The 21,329-nt window shown below is 37.3% G+C and overlaps 3 protein-coding genes and 1 long non-coding RNA gene across 4 annotated transcripts; all 4 read right to left on the bottom strand.

Annotated features, from left to right (window-relative positions):
- Positions 1 to 18: 18 nt before the first annotated feature.
- LOC110746315 (phospholipase D gamma 1-like) lies at positions 19 to 7,960 on the bottom strand. The gene is made up of 10 exons (XM_021946528.2): positions 5,768 to 7,960; positions 5,267 to 5,383; positions 4,420 to 4,614; positions 3,767 to 4,018; positions 3,508 to 3,576; positions 3,270 to 3,417; positions 2,456 to 2,604; positions 1,312 to 1,488; positions 962 to 1,159; positions 19 to 481 (listed from the first exon to the last, which is right to left on the bottom strand). The coding sequence occupies exons 1-10, from the start codon at positions 7,433 to 7,435 to the stop codon at positions 188 to 190; spliced, it is 3,267 nt and encodes a 1,088-aa protein (XP_021802220.2). The 5' UTR covers positions 7,436 to 7,960; the 3' UTR covers positions 19 to 187.
- Positions 7,961 to 9,793: 1,833 nt separating this feature from the next.
- On the bottom strand, positions 9,794 to 12,758 carry SBTI1.1 (subtilase family protein). Its single transcript, XM_088248081.1, has 2 exons — positions 12,686 to 12,758; positions 9,794 to 12,191 (listed from the first exon to the last, which is right to left on the bottom strand). Exon 2 carries the CDS (start codon positions 12,184 to 12,186, stop codon positions 9,889 to 9,891), a length of 2,298 nt encoding a protein of 765 aa, XP_088104207.1. The 5' UTR covers positions 12,187 to 12,191; positions 12,686 to 12,758; the 3' UTR covers positions 9,794 to 9,888.
- A 954-nt stretch (positions 12,759 to 13,712) lies between these two features.
- Positions 13,713 to 18,217, bottom strand: XSP1 (xylem serine peptidase 1). Its single transcript, XM_021946531.2, has 11 exons — positions 18,047 to 18,217; positions 17,832 to 17,929; positions 17,613 to 17,710; positions 17,368 to 17,511; positions 17,131 to 17,236; positions 16,007 to 16,520; positions 15,671 to 15,768; positions 15,336 to 15,560; positions 15,144 to 15,252; positions 14,839 to 15,052; positions 13,713 to 14,492 (listed from the first exon to the last, which is right to left on the bottom strand). The coding sequence occupies exons 1-11, from the start codon at positions 18,158 to 18,160 to the stop codon at positions 13,954 to 13,956; spliced, it is 2,259 nt and encodes a 752-aa protein (XP_021802223.1). The 5' UTR covers positions 18,161 to 18,217; the 3' UTR covers positions 13,713 to 13,953.
- Positions 18,218 to 19,876: 1,659 nt separating this feature from the next.
- LOC110745598 (uncharacterized) lies at positions 19,877 to 21,329 on the bottom strand. Its single transcript, XR_002524849.2, has 2 exons — positions 20,891 to 21,329; positions 19,877 to 20,119 (listed from the first exon to the last, which is right to left on the bottom strand). It is a non-coding gene; the product is annotated as an uncharacterized LOC110745598 (long non-coding RNA).

Here is a 21,329-nt window from a genome sequence, read left to right as displayed (position 1 = left end):
AAAACAAACATCAAAAGATGCACAACCCGAACTATAATAATCTACAAGGCAGGTGTCTAACAATATACTATCTGTAAGGGCCAAACTTGTACAGTGGGTTGAAAAAGTAAAAAAAAAAACACCAAAATTGTGCCGTCTGTAAATGAATTGTTCTCCCAAAACCCACAAACTGGATTTGATTTGCAGATCAAATGGTTAGGTTTTCTTGAATTGCAAGGAACGAACCAGTTATATTTCCTCCCACGTCAGGGAAATTCTCACTTCCAGGAAGGGAGGTCACTTTACCTTTTCGATCAACATCAACTGGATACTTCAATAGATGACCCATAATCTCCGTTACCTCTTCAGCAGCAAATTGTTTCCAATTCATCTCACCCATTGATTTAATTCTCCTTACACATTCAAGACTCTCCGGTTGTGTGAAGCAGTCCTCAATGGTTCCGGTGTGTTCTGCCCATAGCGACATTCTGTATCCATATATCTATGAAGCAAACAATCCCAACATGAAGTTAGATATCATATATTAAGTTAATTTGAAACTGCCGAAAACAACTAAATGGTTAAGCATTGGATTAAACAACATATATTCTTTCATGACATTTTATAATTTGTATCGCATATTAAATGCTTTTGGCAACAATGACATCAATAAAAAGTGATGATTCCTTCCAGGAATCAAATTTAAAGTTGCCGTTATCCTTCTGGCAATATTGTTCACTTAGTGATCTATTCCACTCTAACGATTTTATTAATGCCTCGAAATGCTGAGGAAAACAATCGAGAAGGCTTCATTCTGGCACCTAGTCCTCAATCCTATGGTACTTATGATTTTAGAATATTCTTCACCATTATTCATGCTTCAATTAAATAAAGTTCCAAGTGGAAAACATACAATCATTAGGACGTCCTTTTATATATATAATAACAACTCAAAAACTAACAATACTAATTATATGGTTACCTGTCCATGAGGGCTAGAATGTTTTCTTGCCCAGGTATGATGAGGTTGATATGACCCCATTGCAATTTCAGTGTCTCTTGTTCCTTCCATAGAGCGCTGGTTGATGTTTGCAGACCCCACTATTACATATTCGTCATCAACAATCATGCCTTTTGAATGAACATAAATCATAAATCGCCTGCTCTTTTGACTAAGTGCCTGGAAACATGAGATACAGCAGATATATAGGTAAATTTGTGGTACAAACAGATACAAGGACAAATGGTAATTTCAACAACAAAACATTAGAAATATTTCAACTCTCTCTCTCTCTAAATGGCGCATTTTTTTAAAAGATAAAAGACATATACCTGAGGAGTGTTTGCTGCAGTAGGACTTCCAGAGACTGATGTGTCATTTCCATCTATAGCCTCACGATTGCCAAGACAGAAGAAGTTTAAATAGTCCTGGGGGGAGAATGCACCTTCCAGCCCAACTTCCACTAAAGCCTTGTAAATCGTCTCATACATCATTTGCATTGTCTTGTGCTGAAACAATCAATAAAAAATCACAGAAAAACACCATTTAGAACTCAGCCAATACAGAGTCTAGATTTTATTAGTAGATGATGAAATCATCCAGCATTGAATTTAGGGAGATTCGCTATTATACCCAATATAGGAGCCCAAATTATAAAAAAACCCTATATGAAATGGACTTTAGAAACACACCCAAAACTCATTTACAACATAACAAAAGGCTTTTAACTTCTTTTAAATTACAAAACTGCCATTGATTTCTGAAAAGAAACCCAACCCCAAAACACTCAATAGGGCATCAAAGTAATTTAATAATCAAAACTAAATTCAAAGGGTCAGCTATCATTTTTTGGGTTTGTTTATAGAAATTAAATGGTGTAGGGTTTATTTATAGTTTTAGTGCTAAGAATGGGTATATGACTAAATATCTCTTGAATTTAATTATTCCAGGACCATTTTTATCTTACAATCCACCTTCCTTTCTCTTCCTCCCCTTTTAACAACAGTTTTAAACCACAATATAAGCGAAAACCAATGTGACAAACCAAAGCCTCCTCTAAAAGGTCTAGCTCAGTTGACATTTAGATTCCCGGGTCTTACTTAACTATCTCCACAATGTAGAATTCAAGGGTATCACAAATTTCCCCACTTTAACCCCTAATGTCCTTGCTAGAAGAGAAATCACACATCTACCAATTGGCAATCCTTTTCAATGTGGCAGGGAATCATTTACCTACCATTGCTCAAGAGGCTGATGCCCTTTCCCTCATCGGTAGGGGAGTATCACACCTCAGTTCTTTCAGATTTCACATATAACAGATATTTTTTCATATTAAGTATCCAATTTGTATGTTAAAATCTACATATATACTGAATCACATGTTTCTAATTATGGAAATTCTGGAATAAGCATTAAATTTTTTGAATTCTTGACTAAACAAAGGGTTCAATTACCAAGTTAATAATTAAAGCTTACCTGCCAAAAAAGAATTCTTTGTGTTGCTGCACCCGTTGGAACACCCTCTGGCCACATTGGAATGACGATATATGCAGCAAATCTCTCATTTGCTCGGATCTTACTAGCAATCTTAAGGGCAATTTCCATAGGAATCAAATTATTAGCACCTGCATAAAAATTTAAAAAGTTACTAAGACCAAGTCTGACCATGATTCTGGATTCCATATATAAAGTTAACACTGACAATAGAAGGTATTTTAGTTCTTTGGTGGCCAGGTGGCAAAATTTATACTTGGTGAAACCCCCCACCCCCACTTTACCATTATCGATACCCAAACAAAAACAAAAAAAACTTGCCATAATAGATGGCAGAGATTTGGGGACATGGCAGGCAAAGAGTGTGCATTTTGATACTCCATCAAATGAGTCCAACAAAATTCCAATGTTAGCGGTCATTCCATTTAATTATTTACAACAGTGGCTATTTACGTAAAATTTAGCTCTTATATATAGATCCAATTCAAGCCCTAGATGCTTTGTTTTCATGGACCGAATGTTCTGAGATTCCAATTCTAAATGTTGCTCCATGTACTAATTTAAAGAGGTGACTACTTAAAGTAATATTGTAGCTCTTATATGGGGGTTGAGTTCATGAAGCTTTTCTTTTAGTGGACCTAACTTTTTGAGACAGTGTGAGTGCTTCCATATTAAACTCTATACATCTGTAATTTGGTGTTGACTGAAAAGGTGACTAAAAAATGCAATCCTAAAAAGCAGCACATTTTACCCATTTATATATATCCATATCTCTACATATGAAAATGTTCCTCACCTAAGTCTTTATTCGAACTCCAATTGTATGAGGACCCAATGAAGTACTGATTCTCTATATAAATGAAATGCTGGGCAGCACGGATGGCCTTCACGTAGGCTGAATGTATGCTCATGTCAATCAGCACATTTTTTCCGCACACCAAGTTCTGTTACAATTAGAGCATTAATCATCAGTCCAAATGTCAACCTCCAAAAGATCACAGAAAAGAGAAAACTGTCAGTAAATGTCCCTTCACCTTGCTTGTTGCTTCTTTTGGATCCTTTGGGAAACCTTTAACAGAATTTGAGTCAATTGAACGAAAAATCTGCATGGTGAAACACCAGAGAGAGAACATTTTCATTTATAAGTGCACAAATATATGCAAACTAATTTCAATTGTTACTATTTTTCTTTTGCCTTGGAAAATTCGAATACAGGATCTACTCAGTCCCACCCCTTTACCTGTTGAGACAAGTTTCAGGGGAAACCTCAATAATCAGTTACAACCATATTACCTGAACATGCCAAGTTTCAGGATCGTTGTCACTAGTGGAAGCAGCATGGGACGCTCCAATGATTTCTGGAACCCTTTCTAGCTTGAGCAGAGCATCACCATATCCACCTTTTTTCAATTTTTTCATCCCATGTGGTTTTGAAGCCTTTAGCCAGCGCTCTTCAAAGTTTGTCAAAACATCATATGCTGCTGGCCCATCAAGTCTAGAGTGCAAGTCATGCCATGGCTCTCTTGGACAACCAACAGTGCTACCCTTTGAAGAGATAAAACCATATAGATAAATAGCAGAGAACAACTCGTAAATTGATGAGTGATAACTAGACTGTGTAAACTGGGGAAAAAAACTTAATTTGATGACATTGATTGTGAAGTTATCATGCAAATCTTGTTGAGAACAATTGTTTTGTAAATACAAATTTGAAGTATTGAAGATTTTATGTGGTAAAGTTTAAAAAAAAAATTATATTATCTGGGAGTGACCCCTATAAACTAAATTTCTGCCTCCACCAATGAGTCAACTATAGTGGACACATAAGGTTCAAATTTGAGCTATAAGCTACTTTTTTTTCTTTTTGGCAAGGAGTTTCAATAAATGAAAAGTAGGTTACAACTTAACTATACAGCTATGCAATTACAAAGAGGTCTCATAATTACCGTGTATGTTGGGTTGTGATAGTCATCTTTATGCACTGTTTGTAACGTCCTAAATAGAGGGTGATGTGGAGTATCATACCGACCATCACATAAGTCAAGTCCTCCAACAAACGCTACGATTTTCCTCCTACTATTACCAGCATCAGTGTCCACTATTACAGTTTTCTGATGGTGTGTATAGATCGTCCCAACTTCCTGGAAAATATAGAAGCAATTCAATGCAAAACATTACACAACAAAGACAAAAATTACAAGAATTTAATAGTATAACATGAAGACAAATACATGAAAAGTGGTTATATCAGCTAACCCTCAATCCAAGCTAATTGAGGTCAGCAAAACAGTTATACAATGGCTAATACAAAATAAAAGTGTTTAGACAATCCCAATTGATCTGTTGTTTCACTTGCATTGTTAAATTATAAGATTCTCTTGTGCAATACTTTTAGAAAAATTATTGTCTTCATGACCTGTATTTCAATTTTTTGTCCTCTGTAATGAAAGTGTAGAAGAATTATCTGGTGCAATATTTCCTGTGACTTCATTTTTTTGAAAAACAATTGTGAAGTTAAGCATTAAACTGTTTAGTTTGCAACTAATAGACCAAGGCTTTAGATAAATACTGATGTTTCTCAAAACTGCAATAAGCTGTGAATGCTTATGAAATTTCCAAAACTTAGTAAAACTGTAAAGCCTATGGAGATCTAGAACATCAACTACCTTAAAAATTACATCAAGTTCAGAAAATAACAGGACCACAAAAATACAAACAGAATTAGATGCACAATATTAAGTAATGAAAAATGGCAACATAGCAATATCCAGAAAATGCTTGATTATGCCTAACCCTTTGCTTGACCCAGCTATGTCGTTTGCCTGCAGTGCGGGGACAAAGTAACACTTGCACTGAAGAGTGCTTGAAAAATCGCCGAATTTCTTCATCATGGGTTTGCATGATTCCATCCTGCAACAAAAAAATTGTTATGTTCAATTGGAAAATACATACAACAAAGGTTTCCAGTTAGAATTTAAAAGGGAAAATAATGTGTAAAACAATTCAACAAAAGGATTATATCATTGACTCTATCAACAAAGTCAGTTGCCCTAATCTAAACCAATGTATCATGATAGCCAAATTCTGGCATTCATTTATCTTGTGATTCAATAGTCATTTGCAATTACGCCTCTTGTGATGTGACGTAAACTAAGTTAATGGACTTGCATCCAAGAATTTCACAAGATGAGTTATATATTACAAAGATAAAGAAAACAAAACGACTGAACCTTTAGAACCACAATCCCTTGATAAAATACCATTCCAAAATACGAAAAGTCGAAGAATACTTACTGTTTTATAACCCAAAATGCTTCTTGAAGTAGGGTCATCCCAAACAAGTAACAGCACTCTCACTCCCTCCTGGGACTTGGACCTCAGAAGATCCCCTATGGTGCAATTTGATGCACCACTAGCATCCCGAACTAATCTAACATTGTGCCAAACTGACCACCCAGCAATGTAAATTAAACGCCGGGCCTGACGTATTGCATCGAAAATGTCATGCCAACACCTCCCATGCACATATGGCATCCCCCCATCTAATATCAAGTTCGGAAGGCACCCATCTGGGACATGGGCATCTTGATAAAGAGTTACTTTTCCACCTGTCCTAAGAGGAAAATATGTGCCAGGAACCCCAAAATAATTAGGGCCTGCCCCCACTCCATTATGGTAAACGCTCAATTTCTCAATTGGAGTGTACTGAATTGAAAGTCTTAGGACAGCTCCATCTTTACATTGCTTCCCACTAGTATTCAAGATCGGATAAACTCCCTCAACTCTTGCTCCCATGTAAATCTGTTCGACTGGAATTGCCACAACTCCAATAAGCTGAGACCCCACAAGATCACTATCTTTAACAACAAAGTGCACTTCAGGAGCATGATGTGCTACTGGAGCATTGAAATGTTGTGTCCAAACAGGAAATTCAGAATTGCTAATCACATATGTCCTCCCAATTACAGCATTTGAAACTGAAATTGACACGTATGGATCACTAGTAATCTTACGGCTTGACTGCCCATTGGTTTTGCTGCTTCCACTCCCTGGTAACCTCAAAAACATATCTCCCAAAGTCTTGTGGAACATGTCCATATTCGGAAGGTTTCTCGCTTCATATACCCAAATGTCTAAATTCCCATGTAAAAGCAAGACCTTCAAGGAACCTTTATGCTGCAATGGAATAATCTGCAAACTCTGGCTATGTTGTGACCCATTAAACGAACTTGAATGGGTATAAGCAGAATGACTCGGTGATTCAATCTGACCTGAATAAGACATCTCCCAACTACTGGAAAATGAGCTATTAGGATACGCATACAACTCCCCCTGAGTATCATACCTTGCACTACTGGGAGTTGAAGTTGCCAATTCTTGCACTAAAGGTGATGGGGGTGCAGAGGGATCCAAAGATTGATTGTCAGACAAATGCACATTACTCAAAAGCTGATCCAAGGGCGGGTAAGCAGAAGAGTGAGGAGGCACGAGTTCTGCACCATTATCATGAAATGAAGGCCCCCCAATTCCTACTGGACAGCTATCGTGCCGTTGATGATTCGAGAACCTACTGGGACGCAGAGGGTCTTGATGCGGGCTTTCAGGTGGCGGGTAAGCCTCAGACTGTTGGTAGTGGTAATGGGAAGCACCATACTTGAAACTGCTATGCTGCTGAATGGATGGCAGAGGACCACTATGGGAAATTGGACGAGCCGGGGGGTATAGATATGGATAGGGAGGCTGGTTATAGTCCAAAGGCCCTGAATGGGGGGAGGATGAAGAAGGTGATGGAGAATATGCATAAGGGTAAGGATATGAAGGATTGTATGGTGGGTATGGATATGGAGCAGGTTGATATTGATCTGGAGGTGGAGGGTATTGAGCAGGAGGCTGATGAGGGTAAGGGTAAGAATTCTGGTATGGGTATGGGTATGGGTATTGTGAAGAACCATTATTATCCATTGCACAATTCAGATTCTTAGCTTCTTATTGGCAGAAAATGAACAAAAACTTGTTATCAAATATCAAAAAGGCATGAACTTGATATCTAATGGGTTTTCAAGGAAATTTCTATAATACATATATCTGCTTTGAACTTGAAATCTAAGGGTTAATAGTATGAAGGGTTTACAATTGGGACTTAAAAAAATGAATCTTTTACAGAAGGTGAACAGGATACACCAAGAGATCAAAAGGGTTTTTGATTCCTAGTGAGAGAATATATATTATATGCAACAAGAGAAGAAGCTCAATAGAATTATATATTTTATAATAACAATTAGAAGATCCCAAAAAGTAGAGAGCTGTAGTATTCCAGAAAGAGAAAACCCAAATAGAAGTTTACCTTATTGGGGTTGATATACAGGAAGATTGAAAGAATGTATTGGAACCTTCAAAGAAATGCAGAATAAGAAGAAGAAGAAATTAAGGAAGGAAAAGAAGCTGGAATTTTAGATCAACATCTTCATCATTCTTCCTTCGTGTTTGACAACGTGTGCAGTGCCCAAATTTCCAGTTTCAGCCCGTTTCCGTCCACGTGGAGCATTCTGACTGGCCGAAGACTGGGACCCACGGCCACCTCAGCATCATGCTAATTTTTTACTCAAACTTTCGTTTTTTATTTTATTTTTCGGATGAAACATAAATAAGACAAAACAGTAGAAATGGCCAACAAATGGACGTTTCTTGTTGACGTGTGTCTTAAGAACTTCGAGAAGTACGAAATTAAATGAAAATTGAAAATAACGCGTTACTTACTTACTTACCCTAAGAAAAGGGAAAGAAATGCTTTTAAAAGCAAAAATAATAAAACGTGAAAAGATTTAAATTTGGACACAATCTAAGGGATTGTGTATTTAATGAGTTATATTTGACAGAAATGTTGGAACCAGTTGAAGTGAATCTCCTCCAGATTTGGAATTCACATTGAATGCAAATACAATCTAATTTAATTATCGAATAATTATAGTATAATAATATTGTATATTATAACTCGTCCAAGTGTTATAATATAAGTGAATACGAGTTGATATTGTACTCTAAAAGTAGGTAATTGGCGTTCCAGTTGGAGAGTGCTTCTTAATTAATTAATTGAAAGTTTAGATGGTGATATTGATTTTGAAATTTCATTGTTTTGTGTGTTTTTTATTTATTTTATAAACAAGGTTTGGCAATTTAAGATGTGAAGAAATACTATTTCAACATGCCCAATTGGAGTCATTTTGGCAACAGAGATCTTTGGAGTGCTCAACTCTTCCAAGTAATTGGGCATATCATATGTCATGCCATGAGATTATGCATGTAAGTGCATGGTGGTGCATCATATATGTTTTCATCCAACTTCCTTGATTTTCTTTTATTTCAGAATGTGTTTTTCTTTTCAAAATCAAGCATATGATCGGCCTCAGCAAAGACACATAATTGGACAAACAGAGGAGCAGGTAAGGTTTTGTTGTGGAAAATGCTGCTAGGTGGGGGTTGTTGGGGGGTTTTGTCAACTAAGTTTAGGTCGCACATGAGTTGCAATGTATGAAATTTAAGACTTTGCATTCGACTAAAATTCAGTTGTGATAGACATGATCAAAATAGTATCGATAATCAAGATAAATCTGTTTGTAAATTAGAAAAGTAAATCTTGTGTTGTGTATTATTAGTGATCTTATGTAAAAGTGTCTTATTATCACTAAACTTGTCTTACAATGTTTAAGATTTTTTTGTGTATTCAATCATATAGGGAAAGTTGCACATGTGGGTTAGACCAGTTGATAGGCAGTGTGCTCGTTCCCTTACACCCGAATTTTGTGTAACTTTTAAGGAAACGGTTTAGTGGCTGGTCTCATTCTCATTCTCATTGTTCTTTCAAGTCCAATGATCAATTGCCACAACAACGTGATCACAAAGAGGCAAGGGAGACTCTTATTATAGAGTAATGCTACATGTATCACATTCACGAATCATGTCATTGCCATATCGTAGGTGGGTCTTAAAGTTATTATGTTGAAAATGTGATAAGGAATGCGATAACAAATTTAGTTTAATACGTTTTATGGTTTAACAAAACAAATATTTAATGATAAACTTGCATGAACCTGATGCCAGGTAAAACTGGTGCAGCAATGGCCTGGGGTGGCTTCTTCTAACACCCAAGTAGATTTGAAAATTCTTATTGAAATTTTTTGGTTAATCTCATAAATTAGTAGTGCTTCCCATAGACTTTTCTCCATCATATTTTATGGCAGGTGAAATTACATACTCCCTAGCATAATATCCAGCTTAACTGGCAATCCCTGGTAATATTTTATAGCAGTTAAAATTACAAACTTCTGTGCTCTCCATCATTTAGTCCTAAACTTGAGGTTGGATAGTGATTTAGCCCCAAAACTTATTATAGCTTTGACCAAAAAAATAAAAACTTATTACAGCCAAGTTACTACTATGGGACTTCCAACTCTATATTTCCCTGACACCCAAGTTAGGGTTCCAAAGGATGAATTGATCAAAGTTGGTCCTCCCAATGAAACAAAACTCACTTTGTAGCTCAGTTTTTCACCCATCTTCTTAAACGTCAAGCTTCTAGGCTCAACAGTCACTGATACTCCAGTAGGTTCTTTCACCTGCACTGCATAAGTACTAGGAATTTTACCAACATTTTTCACTGTCCTCTTGTATGTAACACTCATATTCCTTGCGTCTTTGCTGAAAAGCACAGAGAATGAAGGGTAATTCAAGTCACCAGGCTGAAGAACTGCATTTTTTGGACAAGTAAAATTAACCCCACTGGAGAAAAGAGCTATTTGGGAAGAGTTATAACTCAAGCTACACAAATAAAACAGGTAGTCTTCAGCGGTAATGTCATAAACTAGGCCTGGATCAGAAGCATTTTCTGGATCAACATGCCCTGAACCAAAGGCAAAAGGGGTAGCTGATTTTGAAGTACTAGTTGAGGCAATATCAGCAACTGCGGCCCCTTTGTTGTTTAGTGTGTAAGCTGTGGTCATTAGTGCAGATTTGATTGCGGCAGGTGACCAATCTCTATGCACTGACTTGAGAAGAGAGGCTAAGCCACTCACATGGGGACAAGACATTGAAGTGCCTGAGATTATGTTAAACAGAACACTTCTGTTATCACTTTTAAGCATGCTTGGGCTGATATTGGGTGGCCAAGCAGCCAAAATGTCCACACCTGGTGCAGTCACATCAGGCTTGATCACGTCCGGTCCAGCTGAATTTGGCCCTCTAGATGAAAAGGCTGCCATCACAGGCGCAGTGTTGACATAGACTGTGCCTTGGAACACAATCAAAGCTGAGGGTTCCTTTGCTGAGCCTACATATTTTCGGATGGCTTTAGCAGCAGAAGCTCCAAGAGAAGTGGCTGGCAGAATATGAGCGTCAGCAAGAATTTCTTCACCTTCATCTTCACTGTTCAGTAGAAGCATTCCAGCTCCCCCTGCCTTCTTCACTTTCTCTCCAACTCCAGTTCGCGAATATATTCCTCCCTCACAAACCACAATCTTTCCTTTTACAAGCTTCTTGACCAGTGAACCTTCAAAGCAGTACGCAGCTCCTTGGCTACCTGCAGTTCTGTTATACACAAGTGGCAATTGTTTAGTTTTCTTACCAGAATATAGAGATGACCCTTCAAAAATTTGTCCATCCCCAAGTTTCACTGCTGTTGGAAAGCTTCTGTCATTGTAGCTAGCTGCAACAGTCATAATCCAAGGTGCGGCATTACTAAGACTTGACCTAGAAGGGCCTGAGTTACCGGCTGCGCAGGACACAAAAACTCCATGTTGGATTGCCCCAAATGAAGCTATAGCAATATTGTCTCTGTAATAAGGATTAGAACGCCCTCCCAATGAGAGTGACAAAATGTCTACCCCATCTGCAACAGCACTGTCAATAGCAGCCATTACATCAGAGTTAGTGCATCCCGATGTCCAGCAGGCCTTATAGGCTGCAATTCTTGCAGTATACTTCATTCCACTGGCTAAGCCCTTGGCCAAGCCAAATAAGCTGGCTTGATTCACAAAGTTACCAGCTGCAATGGAAGCAGTATGAGTTCCATGCCCATTCGAGTCACGAGGGGATCGATAATCCACTGTTTCATTGACTCTGCCAACAATGGCCTCATACCCTTGGACAAAAACTCTTGCACCAATAAGCTTTTTGTTGCAATTTGAAATTGAGAACCTTGTGCCTTCTTCACAAGTGCCTTTCCAGCGGGCGGGTACCGGGGACATACCTGAGTCCTGGAAGCTTACATGTTCTGGCCAGATTCCCGTGTCAACAAGGCCAACAATTACATCCGAGGCCAAGTTGGAAGCGCTCCAAAGTCCCTTGCCATTTTGTAAGCCAAGGAACTGAGGAGTGTGTGTGGTATGGAGACTTAGCAGCTCATCAGGTGTGGCAAAGAGGAAACCATCAACTTGGTTCAAGGATTTGAGTTGACTGGTTGACAGCTTTGCTGCAAAACCTGAAATAGCAGTTTCATATATGTAAAGGAGCTGAGGAGTTGGTGTTTTGTTTTCTTCTTCTTCTTCTTGAGATGAGAGTTTGGTGATGGAATCAATCACTGCTTGGTAGTATTGTTGATGATCTGAGTCTGTGATTTTGGTCTTGTCCATGTGGATTATGTATGTCTGTTCTTCCATTAAAGCAATTTTAGTTGTAGCCGTGAAGACAAAGAAGAACAAGAATGTTCTAAAGATGATCATGGTAGCTGTCAAAGACAAAAAGGATATGTCAACAAATAATAAGGAAGTAAAGCAAAGAACAACACTTAAAACATGTCAACTAATGAGTCACCATTAATAATACATGAGAAATTCAACTCTTGGTGCTCTAATTGAAAACAGGACTCATACAAAAAACTCAAGTTATAACTTAGATAGATGAGGCTAGCTAGAGGGATTAGTTTGAAGTAACAATTACTTGTGATGAAGATATACAGGTGATGAGAAAGTTGAAAAGCTATTTGAGACTCCAAAATAAGGAAAGAAAACAGAAAGATAAATGAAAAGAACAGTTCCCATTCGCAGCAAGCCTAAACGTTTAATGCTCGATGTCTTTGACATTTTGATCTAAGCAAAAATTAGAAGAAAAATTCCAACTTTTACTCAGTTAATGTGGCTTGAAAATGTGATCCCTCTAACATTTACTCGAGTGATACAAGGAGAGACTCAGATAGAGTCAAAGAGATGTTCAGATAGATACCTCTACTTGCTTCAACAAAGAGAAGGAGAAAGAAAGTCTCTGTGTAATGAAGATTTCCAACATAAAAACAAAGAGGTTCTTTATATAGGAAAGAAAAAGAATAAGCGTGACTTCAAGTCGACAATTTGAGCTCTTCCCACTTATTATAGCATAGTAGCCTACCATACAACAAGAAGCGTGCCCACTTTCTCTTTCCTCCAAAGTGCACGCCTTCAATTGCACCAAAACTAGACAGATGGCTGAACAAATGGGTTCTGGAATATATTACTTCTCCATATAATCACTTTAAGTCGATTTTATGTGATTTCTCCTCAAAATCACTTAAAATCACTTTAAATGATTATATGGAGAAGCACCTCCCATGTGCTTCTCCCCAAAAGTGATTTTGGTCTATCCAAAATCACTCCCAAACGAGCCCTAAGTTAGCCTTTTAAAAAAAAATCAGAAAATCATAAGAAATACAAGACCATTGCATGAAACAAGTGACTATCAACTTGCTATAGAAGTTTGATTGGGAGATTTTATATTAGAACTACGCTGGGACTTCAACTTGCTTCCGCTTCTTCACTTCAAAAAACATATATGTTTGATTTAGCATAACCAAATAAAATAGAGAAACAAATATCATACTAAAATGCAGGAGAAATATCTACCAAAAGGAAGTGGCTTGCAGCCTTGCATTATGGTCCCTTGAAAAAAATGAGATGTCTGTTGGTTGTGGGTATGACATCATTGGCATGGGTGGTGCATTTACTAGTCCTTCTTCTTAATGGAATTGGTGCATGCTGGTAAATTGATTTTAAATCCACCTTTGGGAAAATTAATCTAGAAAATGTGAGACCACAAAAATGACCAACTGATGGTTCCTTGAGCACTCAGCAGCGCTTGGCCTTATCACCAAAGTCTTCCTTTGAGTCCAATTCAAGGTACCGACTACATGAAATGAAATGAAAGTTGATTAAAATTGAATGCACTTAACACACATGACATTACATGTACCGACATCATCTCTCAAGGGTTTGCTACGTTTTGGTTCCTTCGGTTCTGATCAATTTTCAAGAAATTAGTTGTACGAGTACGAGTTACATGAACAAATGTGAGAATGCAAATATAGTTTCAATTTCTAATTGTATTTCTTTTTTCTTTACATTCAATACATTGGAGAGAGCATGTGAGAATGCAAATATAGTTCACTCTTGTTCATTGTTCATGGACTTAGTCCTTCATTGATTTCCTATACTAGGTACCTTCAAGTTCAAGTAACATCCTCATGGACTGTGAATGACAATGGGGCTCCTCACCGTGTAACGGGAGCTTTTCCATCCGAGGGAGCCAGATATCATTCGCATACTAGGCATTGGGTTCGCCTTTACCACAACTTGGAAGGTCCTCTTTTCCAAAGTGGTAGAGAAAGACAAGCTCATGGGCTTAACAATGATTTCAACTCCTTTTGGTGCTCTGATGGTGGCATTGTAGGTGGATTTAGCAGGACCCACATTGGTGACAGTTCTTCTGAAAACACCTACTGTTGGTTGTTTGCTGCTTTTCAAGCTGAGCTGCATGGTGGGATAGTTGAGAGCATCATAGCCTTGTCCAGGCAGCAATGAGGAACAGTTTACGGACTTTGAGCCCACTAAAGGGGCTAATGAGGACCCTTTATAGCCTTCATGGCAGAGGAACTGAATGTAGGACAATGTCCCATCCATGTCATAGACTAAGCCTGGGTTTACAGCTTTATTTGGGTTCACTTGGCCAACACCATAGGAAAATTCTGCATCGCTGTTCACCCTCTGGCTCATTGGTTTCGCTTGACAAAGATTTCAACATTATAATCAGTGTAAAACCATGACGAAAGTGAGCAGCATGAACGAATTCGAGTACTATGAGTAAGGGCATGTTCAGAAATCCTTCTTTACATATTCGCTAAAATCTCACATGCTCTACCTCTATGTAAGGTGCTTTCTTAGGAAGCGCTTTCATAACATTGTTCACTAAAATCTCACATGCTCCTTACATATTCACCTGAACCGCTTCCTAAGAAAGCATCTATCATGTGCTTCTCCAGAAAGCCCTTAAGGTGTTTTGGCACCATCAAAAGCACTCCCGAACATAAGTCTTCCTAAGATGAACCGTCAAACGAATTTATTTCATACCTGTGGTCAAGATGGCAGATCGGATTGCAGCTGGTGACCAATGAGGGTGGAAGGACTTTACATATGCTGCTACTCCAGCAACATGGGGGCATGCCATGGAAGTTCCAGACATGATTGTAAATTCTGAATATTGTGTGTCACCTTCCGACCCAGTGAGTGACTTTCTTAGAGTGTAAGATGCCAAGATGTCAACCCCAGGTGCTGCAATATCAGGCTGCACCATATATATAGCATCACAAAGACGTTCAGTTTCTAGCGGATCTTAGTTATATGGATTATAAGAAAATCAATGATTAAGACTAGACCTTGAGGATGCGTTCTGATCCTGGATTCGGACCACGGGATGAGAACGAAGCGATAAACGGAGCACGTTTCTTTGCTTCGTGAGACTTGTATATCACTGCTGATGGTGATCTACATGACAAAAGTTCTAAGTTGCTTATTTACTTTTGTAGAAATATCAAATAAATTGGCAAAAACTAAGCTGCTTATTTTACCTTGTTGAATGTATATACTCATCTATGATTTCTCCAATTGTATCATTGACCATGGTTCCTGGTGCCATGAATATTTGAGCAGCATCAAGAAACTGATCATCTTCAATAATAGTGCCAACACCTCCAATTCCCTTAACAACAGAATCTGAACCCCAATTTTCCAGTTTGCAGAAAACAAGCTTTCCCTTTACCTTGTTAGGGTCTAATGAATCCTGAACACAGAACCTGGTATACATGGCCATCCAGAATTCTTATTTATTTATTTATTTATTTATTGGGTCAGATTAATTTAACTAGTTATTCTTGACAGCTGATGAACAAAGACAAAGTGATACCTTGCACTCTCCTTGGTTTGAGAGTTTCGTGCTACATCAACCCCACTAACAAGAGGGTATAAGTTTTTCTTTGGATTGAATGTGTTCACTCCAATCCCCTGCATATTTCATACAAGCACAATTAAGCTTCACCATGCAACACATCCAGATTAAGTTTTACGGGTTTTTCGCAACATAAAAAAAGCCAAAAATTTAGATACCTACCAAAAATAGCCTTTTTTTTCATCATAAACCCAACAAGATCAACTAGTTAAGCTAGTAATTAATTTGTGGGCAAAATAACCATGGTAAAATTCAAAGTTTTACACCACTTATTAAGAAGAAATGCAAACTTACTGAGAGGTCCTTTCCATTTCCCAGATGAACTTTACTAATGAACTGCCTATCAATGCCACTCGCTGCCACAGTCACAAACCATGGTGCATGGTTAACAACACTTCCCAAACTTGGTCCATCATTTCCTGCTGAGGCCACAGTGATGATGCCCTTCTTCATGGCATGAAATGCACCTATTGCTATACTGTCCCGAACGTAATTTCCACCCCCTCCACCAATAGAAATTGATATAACATCGACACCGTCATGTATGGCAGCATCATATGCAGCTAGGATGTCCATGTCTGTGCAGCCGGAGCTAGACCAGCACACTTTGTACATGGCCACCCTAGCTGAGGGCACTGCACCTCTTGCAGTGCCCATGGCTAGGCCAAAGAGGCTGGCATTGGGAACTTGGTTGCCTGCTAAGGTTGATGAGGTATGAGTCCCATGACCATCCACATCTATAGGAGATAAGATGTCAGCTGGATCTGGATTTCCATCAAGCTTGAAGTAAGTGGCACCTATGATCTTGCTTTAAGTGACCAAATGGTAAAATACATATATGGGTTAGGCCATTTTCAAACTATATGGTACAATCATTGTGTCCCAAAATATTATTTGTGGAATCTTCTTTATTTAGCAAAAAGTTCTTCTTTTTTTTTTTTGAAAAAGAAAATACAGATACTCATAAAAAGTTTGAATCATTGAAATTTATGCAAATTATTATTCACTCATGCAATATGGCATTTAAAAAAGAAAAAGAATAGGTGTCAATATTGATGATCAAATGAAAAACAAATCATGAAAAACGGGGCCTTGTGCCTTAATGAGAGGATTCAAAACATTTTTAAAAAGGCGTTTTCAATTTAATTTTGAAAGGTAATATTCAAGAGAAAGGCCCTTATACATGGCAATAACTGAAAACAAATGCTCTCATTTTCTCTCTCTCCCTCTCTTTTTTTTTTCTTGAAAAAAAAAGGAAGAAAACATTAGATTGACAATTATGTAGGAAACGTGTTTGTGGTGTGGTGTATCAAATAACTTTCTGAGAAAACCTGAAAAGGGTATTTGCCAAAAACTTATGTAATTAGGAATATTTTCTCAAATGATTTTGTTGTCTACAATCTGTTGAAAAAAGTTACTTGTTGCATCCTGAGAAATTAGCAAAGTGGCCACAAGTTCCTTTCCATTTTGCTGGTGGAGGACCAAAGCCATCGCCCTTAAAGCTTTTGGACTCAGGAGTAATTCCTAACAACATGAACAGACAGATTATATACACAACAAGACAACTCAATGTATATATAAGTTTTGTTAACATCAGTTAAAGTTTAAGAAATGGTAAGAAGGAAAGAAAAAAATTAAAACACTAATTTTTCAACCTGTATCAAAGAGACCAACAATTACGTCACGTTCAAGCTTTAAATTTCGTCTAGCTTTTAATGGTAACCCAATGAAGTCCCATGATTTTGTTGTGTGCAGCTTGTGATACCTATTCGGAAGCACGGACAGAACTTCGTCCATTCCTATACATTCACGACGCATAACATGTGAGATTGTTAATTTGAACTATTGATTAAGTATATTATTGTTTGAATGTTTGGTCCAAATTCAGTCATAGACATACCCAATAATCTTTCGGCTTCATCACTAGAAAGCTTAGCAGCAAATGCATTGAAGCTCTTTGTGTAGCTGTAAACCATGGACTCCTTAGCCTCAACATAGCTGCAAAACATGAACATGTCAAAGATCATATGTGAAAAAGAATGCCAATATATAAGTTCAAGTATATTATTATAGTTCAATGTTTTTTTACATATGTGCATGAGAGAAAGCGTCCACCAACCTTTCTTTCACAGATGAGAGGATATGCATATGCGTTTGGGCTGCTTCAGAGTCCTCATTCACAGCATGATCATCTCCCAAGTACACAATGTAAAACTTCTGTATTTCATAATTACAGAAATGGCAAGTACATGCATGAGATCATAGAGCTAGAAATGCCAACATAACAAAAAAAAAAAAAAGGAACAAAGGAAATTAAGGCATTAGGGAGTGTACCTTTTGGTCATTTCCTTGAACAGAAACAAGGCCTACTAAGATCAAATGAAGAAGAAGAAGAAGAAGCAGCCAATGATCAAGAGGAAGGGGAAAACAAATTTTCTTGCTCCACATGCTTGCAAGATTAGTATTGGCTCTGTAAGATCAACCTTTTTTTTTGGTTTCTTGTGAAACCACCTAGGTTGTTATATATAACAACAAGAGGACCTCTTCTTGTTATATATAACAACCTAGGTGGTTTCACAAGAAACAAAAAAAAACAAGAAAATATCAAAAGATAAGAGCAGGAAGCTTGAACTTAACTTCTGACAGCCTCATAGCTGAGGTTTTAATTGGTTGGGAAACCTTGAAAGTCAGTTAACAGAAGTTCAGGTTTGTATTCTGCTGAAGTCAGTGTCATGTCATGTATGGTATGGGATTGCTTCTTTGTGAGAAACTTGCTGAAAATATATATGTCACTGCCCTCTTTGTTTTTGTTACACTTTACATTTTTTGGATAACCCATGTGAATATATATATGGGTCACGATCGGGGGAAACACAAAAAAACACAAATTTTGACGCACTTTCTCAACCATTAGATAGTGAGTCATCCAAAGATTATTGAATTTAGACTATGATATGTTGAATTGGAAAATCAAGAGTGATTGTAGAGATAAAAAAATTCTAAGTTGAATGAAAAGATCACTGTCAAATTTAGAGCATGAGTTGCTTGGAAACAAAGAGCCTATAAGTTTATAACCTTTTACTTGAATTCCAATTCAAGCAAGAAGGACTTTCTGTAGCCACTGGGGTAGAAATAAGGATGACTTATCAAATGGACTAATAAGGGTTTATTAACAACGACTGTTCAACTTACCAAATGGATTTGCTTATCTTAAAAAGGATTTACCTCAGACTAGGAAGAAGTCTAGTGTAATAAACTTCTAAACAAGCATCATTTGTAGACTGTTAATCTAACTTGAAATATATGCATAGACAGAAGGAAAGGGTATGCTTAATTTGGACTATTGGTAAGCATAAATGAGGCATAGAGTTCTTTTTTCCCTTTCCCTTTTTGTTTTTGTTTTTAAAAAAATCCTTGAAGATATTCAACCTTCATGCAAACCACAATTTGACACACATACGAAAATGATTCATCCAAGCACAGAAAGGAACATTTATACACACATGTCAAACTATAATTGATAAGAAAGTAGGAGTTTCTAATGAAACGAGGCAAGTATTTTCCTTTTCAAAATACAACCACAAGACAGGAGTAAAACAATCCTCGTTTCATTAGCAAAGACTAAGGTGCATAGAGTTTAAAATAGCTATAGAAAATCATGCAGTATGACATGAGAAAAGGAAAATGAGAGAAGAGAAGCAAGGGGATGCGGGCTTTAGATCATCAAAGGTCTTTTTTGGGTAAGTGGGCTTTCAGATCATCAAGGAGAGGCCCTGCGATGCTTGAAATATCTTGGATAAACGTTGCATCATGGCAAAGCCCATTTTTGTTCTTTCTTTTTTGAAGTAAATGATGTCAAAGTTCCTTGCATATTCATTTGAAAGTGCTTTTAACCAAAAATAAAATAAAAGACTAGCCTATTTAGTAGGGGTGGGCACGGTACAGTATTGGGCTCGTACCGCTACCAATACAGGAAATTAAAACTTGTATGGTATGGCATAGGATTATAGTTTGCCAAAGTTGGTACTGTACCAAATCGGTATCGGTATGATACGGTACGGTACCATTTCGGTATCAAAATGACACAGCTCAAAAATGAACTAATTCAATATTCAACCTATTCATTCACCAAAATAAGTGATGCCTAAGTTACACATTCAAAGATTCAACAAATTCAATATCCAAATCCTAATCAACCAAATCAATATCCCTCAACACATTCAATATCCAAATCAACCAAATCCAAATGGTTAAAACTCATGCCTTATGGCTTACAAACCAAAATAGTTAAAATTATGCCTTATGGCTTACAAAATTACAAACACAATCCAAACATAAATGAAAAAAACAGAAAGTTATGCAATCCAAGCTTCATTTATATAAAGATTCTTGTTCTTATCACTACAGCTGCAAATTCAGATTCGAGAAGAAACAAGAATTAGTTAGATGATAAGGATGGAACCACATGAACAGATAATGAACTAAATAACTATCAGAAAAATAGAAACTGAACAAAAAGCAGATCAGAAAATAGAAATCCATACACTCGATCTGACATTCTAAGAAATAGCAAATGCACCCTAATAATGGATTAATAATCTTCTACTAGTTAGAAAACAAACAGCATCAAAATAAGAAACTTCATGACCATATGTAATATCAGTAAGCTTCAACAGAGACAAGAACACATAAGATTATATATACAGACACACAAACACAAAATTATCTTGATGACAACAAGTTCTCTCTAGTTTTCATAACACTTTAAAAATAAAAAATAACAACAATTTCAAAAATGAAGTTGAAGTGAAGGACCGTACAACATCAACATATCAGATATCATTAGAAGTAGTACTTTTGCAAATTTCAGAACACATATAGACCCCTAGGAAAGAAACTGAGTCAACCTTCTCTTCTGTCGTGTTTTCATCAACATTGGAAAAAAGGCTGTTAGACTTAGACCCATTAACACTAATATTAAGATTATTCCCGCCACTAATCAACTGTTTAACATCTTCTAGATCACAGATTCAACATTTCAGAATTTCAAGTACTTCGGCCCTCTAACAGATTCAACATTTCCTAGCATACTATCAACATTCTGGACGAGGAATTCCCTCAACTTCATTCGTATTTAATTAACTCTAAATAAATTAACAAAAATCACAACAAACTTACCATTTGTCCCTTCGTCGATTTGGGGCTGCTTGTTATTCCAGAGAGTTGAGATTGAGAAAGGGCTGAGAGCCTGAGACAGATCAGAAAGATGGAGAAATCGAGAGATTAAGAGAGTGAGACAGAGACAGATCAAGAAATCCAGAGACTGAAAGTGAGACAGAGATCGAGTTCGAGAGAGTGAGAGACAGAGAGAGCTTGAATCGAGTGAGAGATCGAGATGAGATAAGAAGGATTTGGCTTGGAGAGAGCTTGAATCGAGTGAGATTGAGAGAGACAGAGAGCTGGGGAAAAAGAGAGGAGAAGCAAGAAGATGTGGGCTTTAGATCATCAAAGGTCTTTTTTGGGTAAATGGGCTTTCAGATCATCAAGGAGAGGCCCTGCGATGCTTGAAATATCTTGGATAAACGTTATTGCATCACGGCAAAGCCCATTTTTGTTC

Source organism: Prunus avium, chromosome 2 (genome assembly GCF_965620075.1).
Source record: "Prunus avium chromosome 2, drPruAviu1.hap1.1, whole genome shotgun sequence".
Taxonomy (NCBI): Eukaryota; Viridiplantae; Streptophyta; class Magnoliopsida; order Rosales; family Rosaceae; genus Prunus; species Prunus avium.
This window is presented reverse-complemented; position numbering and strand designations above follow the sequence as displayed.

Excerpts from the sequence above, each read along its gene's own strand:
- LOC110746315 (XM_021946528.2), bottom strand. The coding sequence starts at position 7,435 with ATGGATAATAATGGTTCTTCACAATACCCATACCCATACCCATACCAG. Across the intron at positions 5,384-5,767 it reads GCATTTTGGGTTATAAAACA|GATGGAATCATGCAAACCCA; the intron begins GTAAGTATTCTT and ends TTTTTGTTGCAG. Across the intron at positions 4,615-5,266 it reads ATAGCTGGGTCAAGCAAAGG|GAAGTTGGGACGATCTATAC; the intron begins GTTAGGCATAAT and ends TATATTTTCCAG.
- SBTI1.1 (XM_088248081.1), bottom strand. The coding sequence starts at position 12,186 with ATGATCATCTTTAGAACATTCTTGTTCTTCTTTGTCTTCACGGCTACA.
- XSP1 (XM_021946531.2), bottom strand. The coding sequence starts at position 18,160 with ATGTGGAGCAAGAAAATTTGTTTTCCCCTTCCTCTTGATCATTGGCTG. Across the intron at positions 17,237-17,367 it reads TGTTGGTCTCTTTGATACAG|GAATTACTCCTGAGTCCAAA; the intron begins GTTGAAAAATTA and ends TCATGTTGTTAG. Across the intron at positions 15,053-15,143 it reads GATCAGAACGCATCCTCAAG|CCTGATATTGCAGCACCTGG; the intron begins GTCTAGTCTTAA and ends TATATGGTGCAG.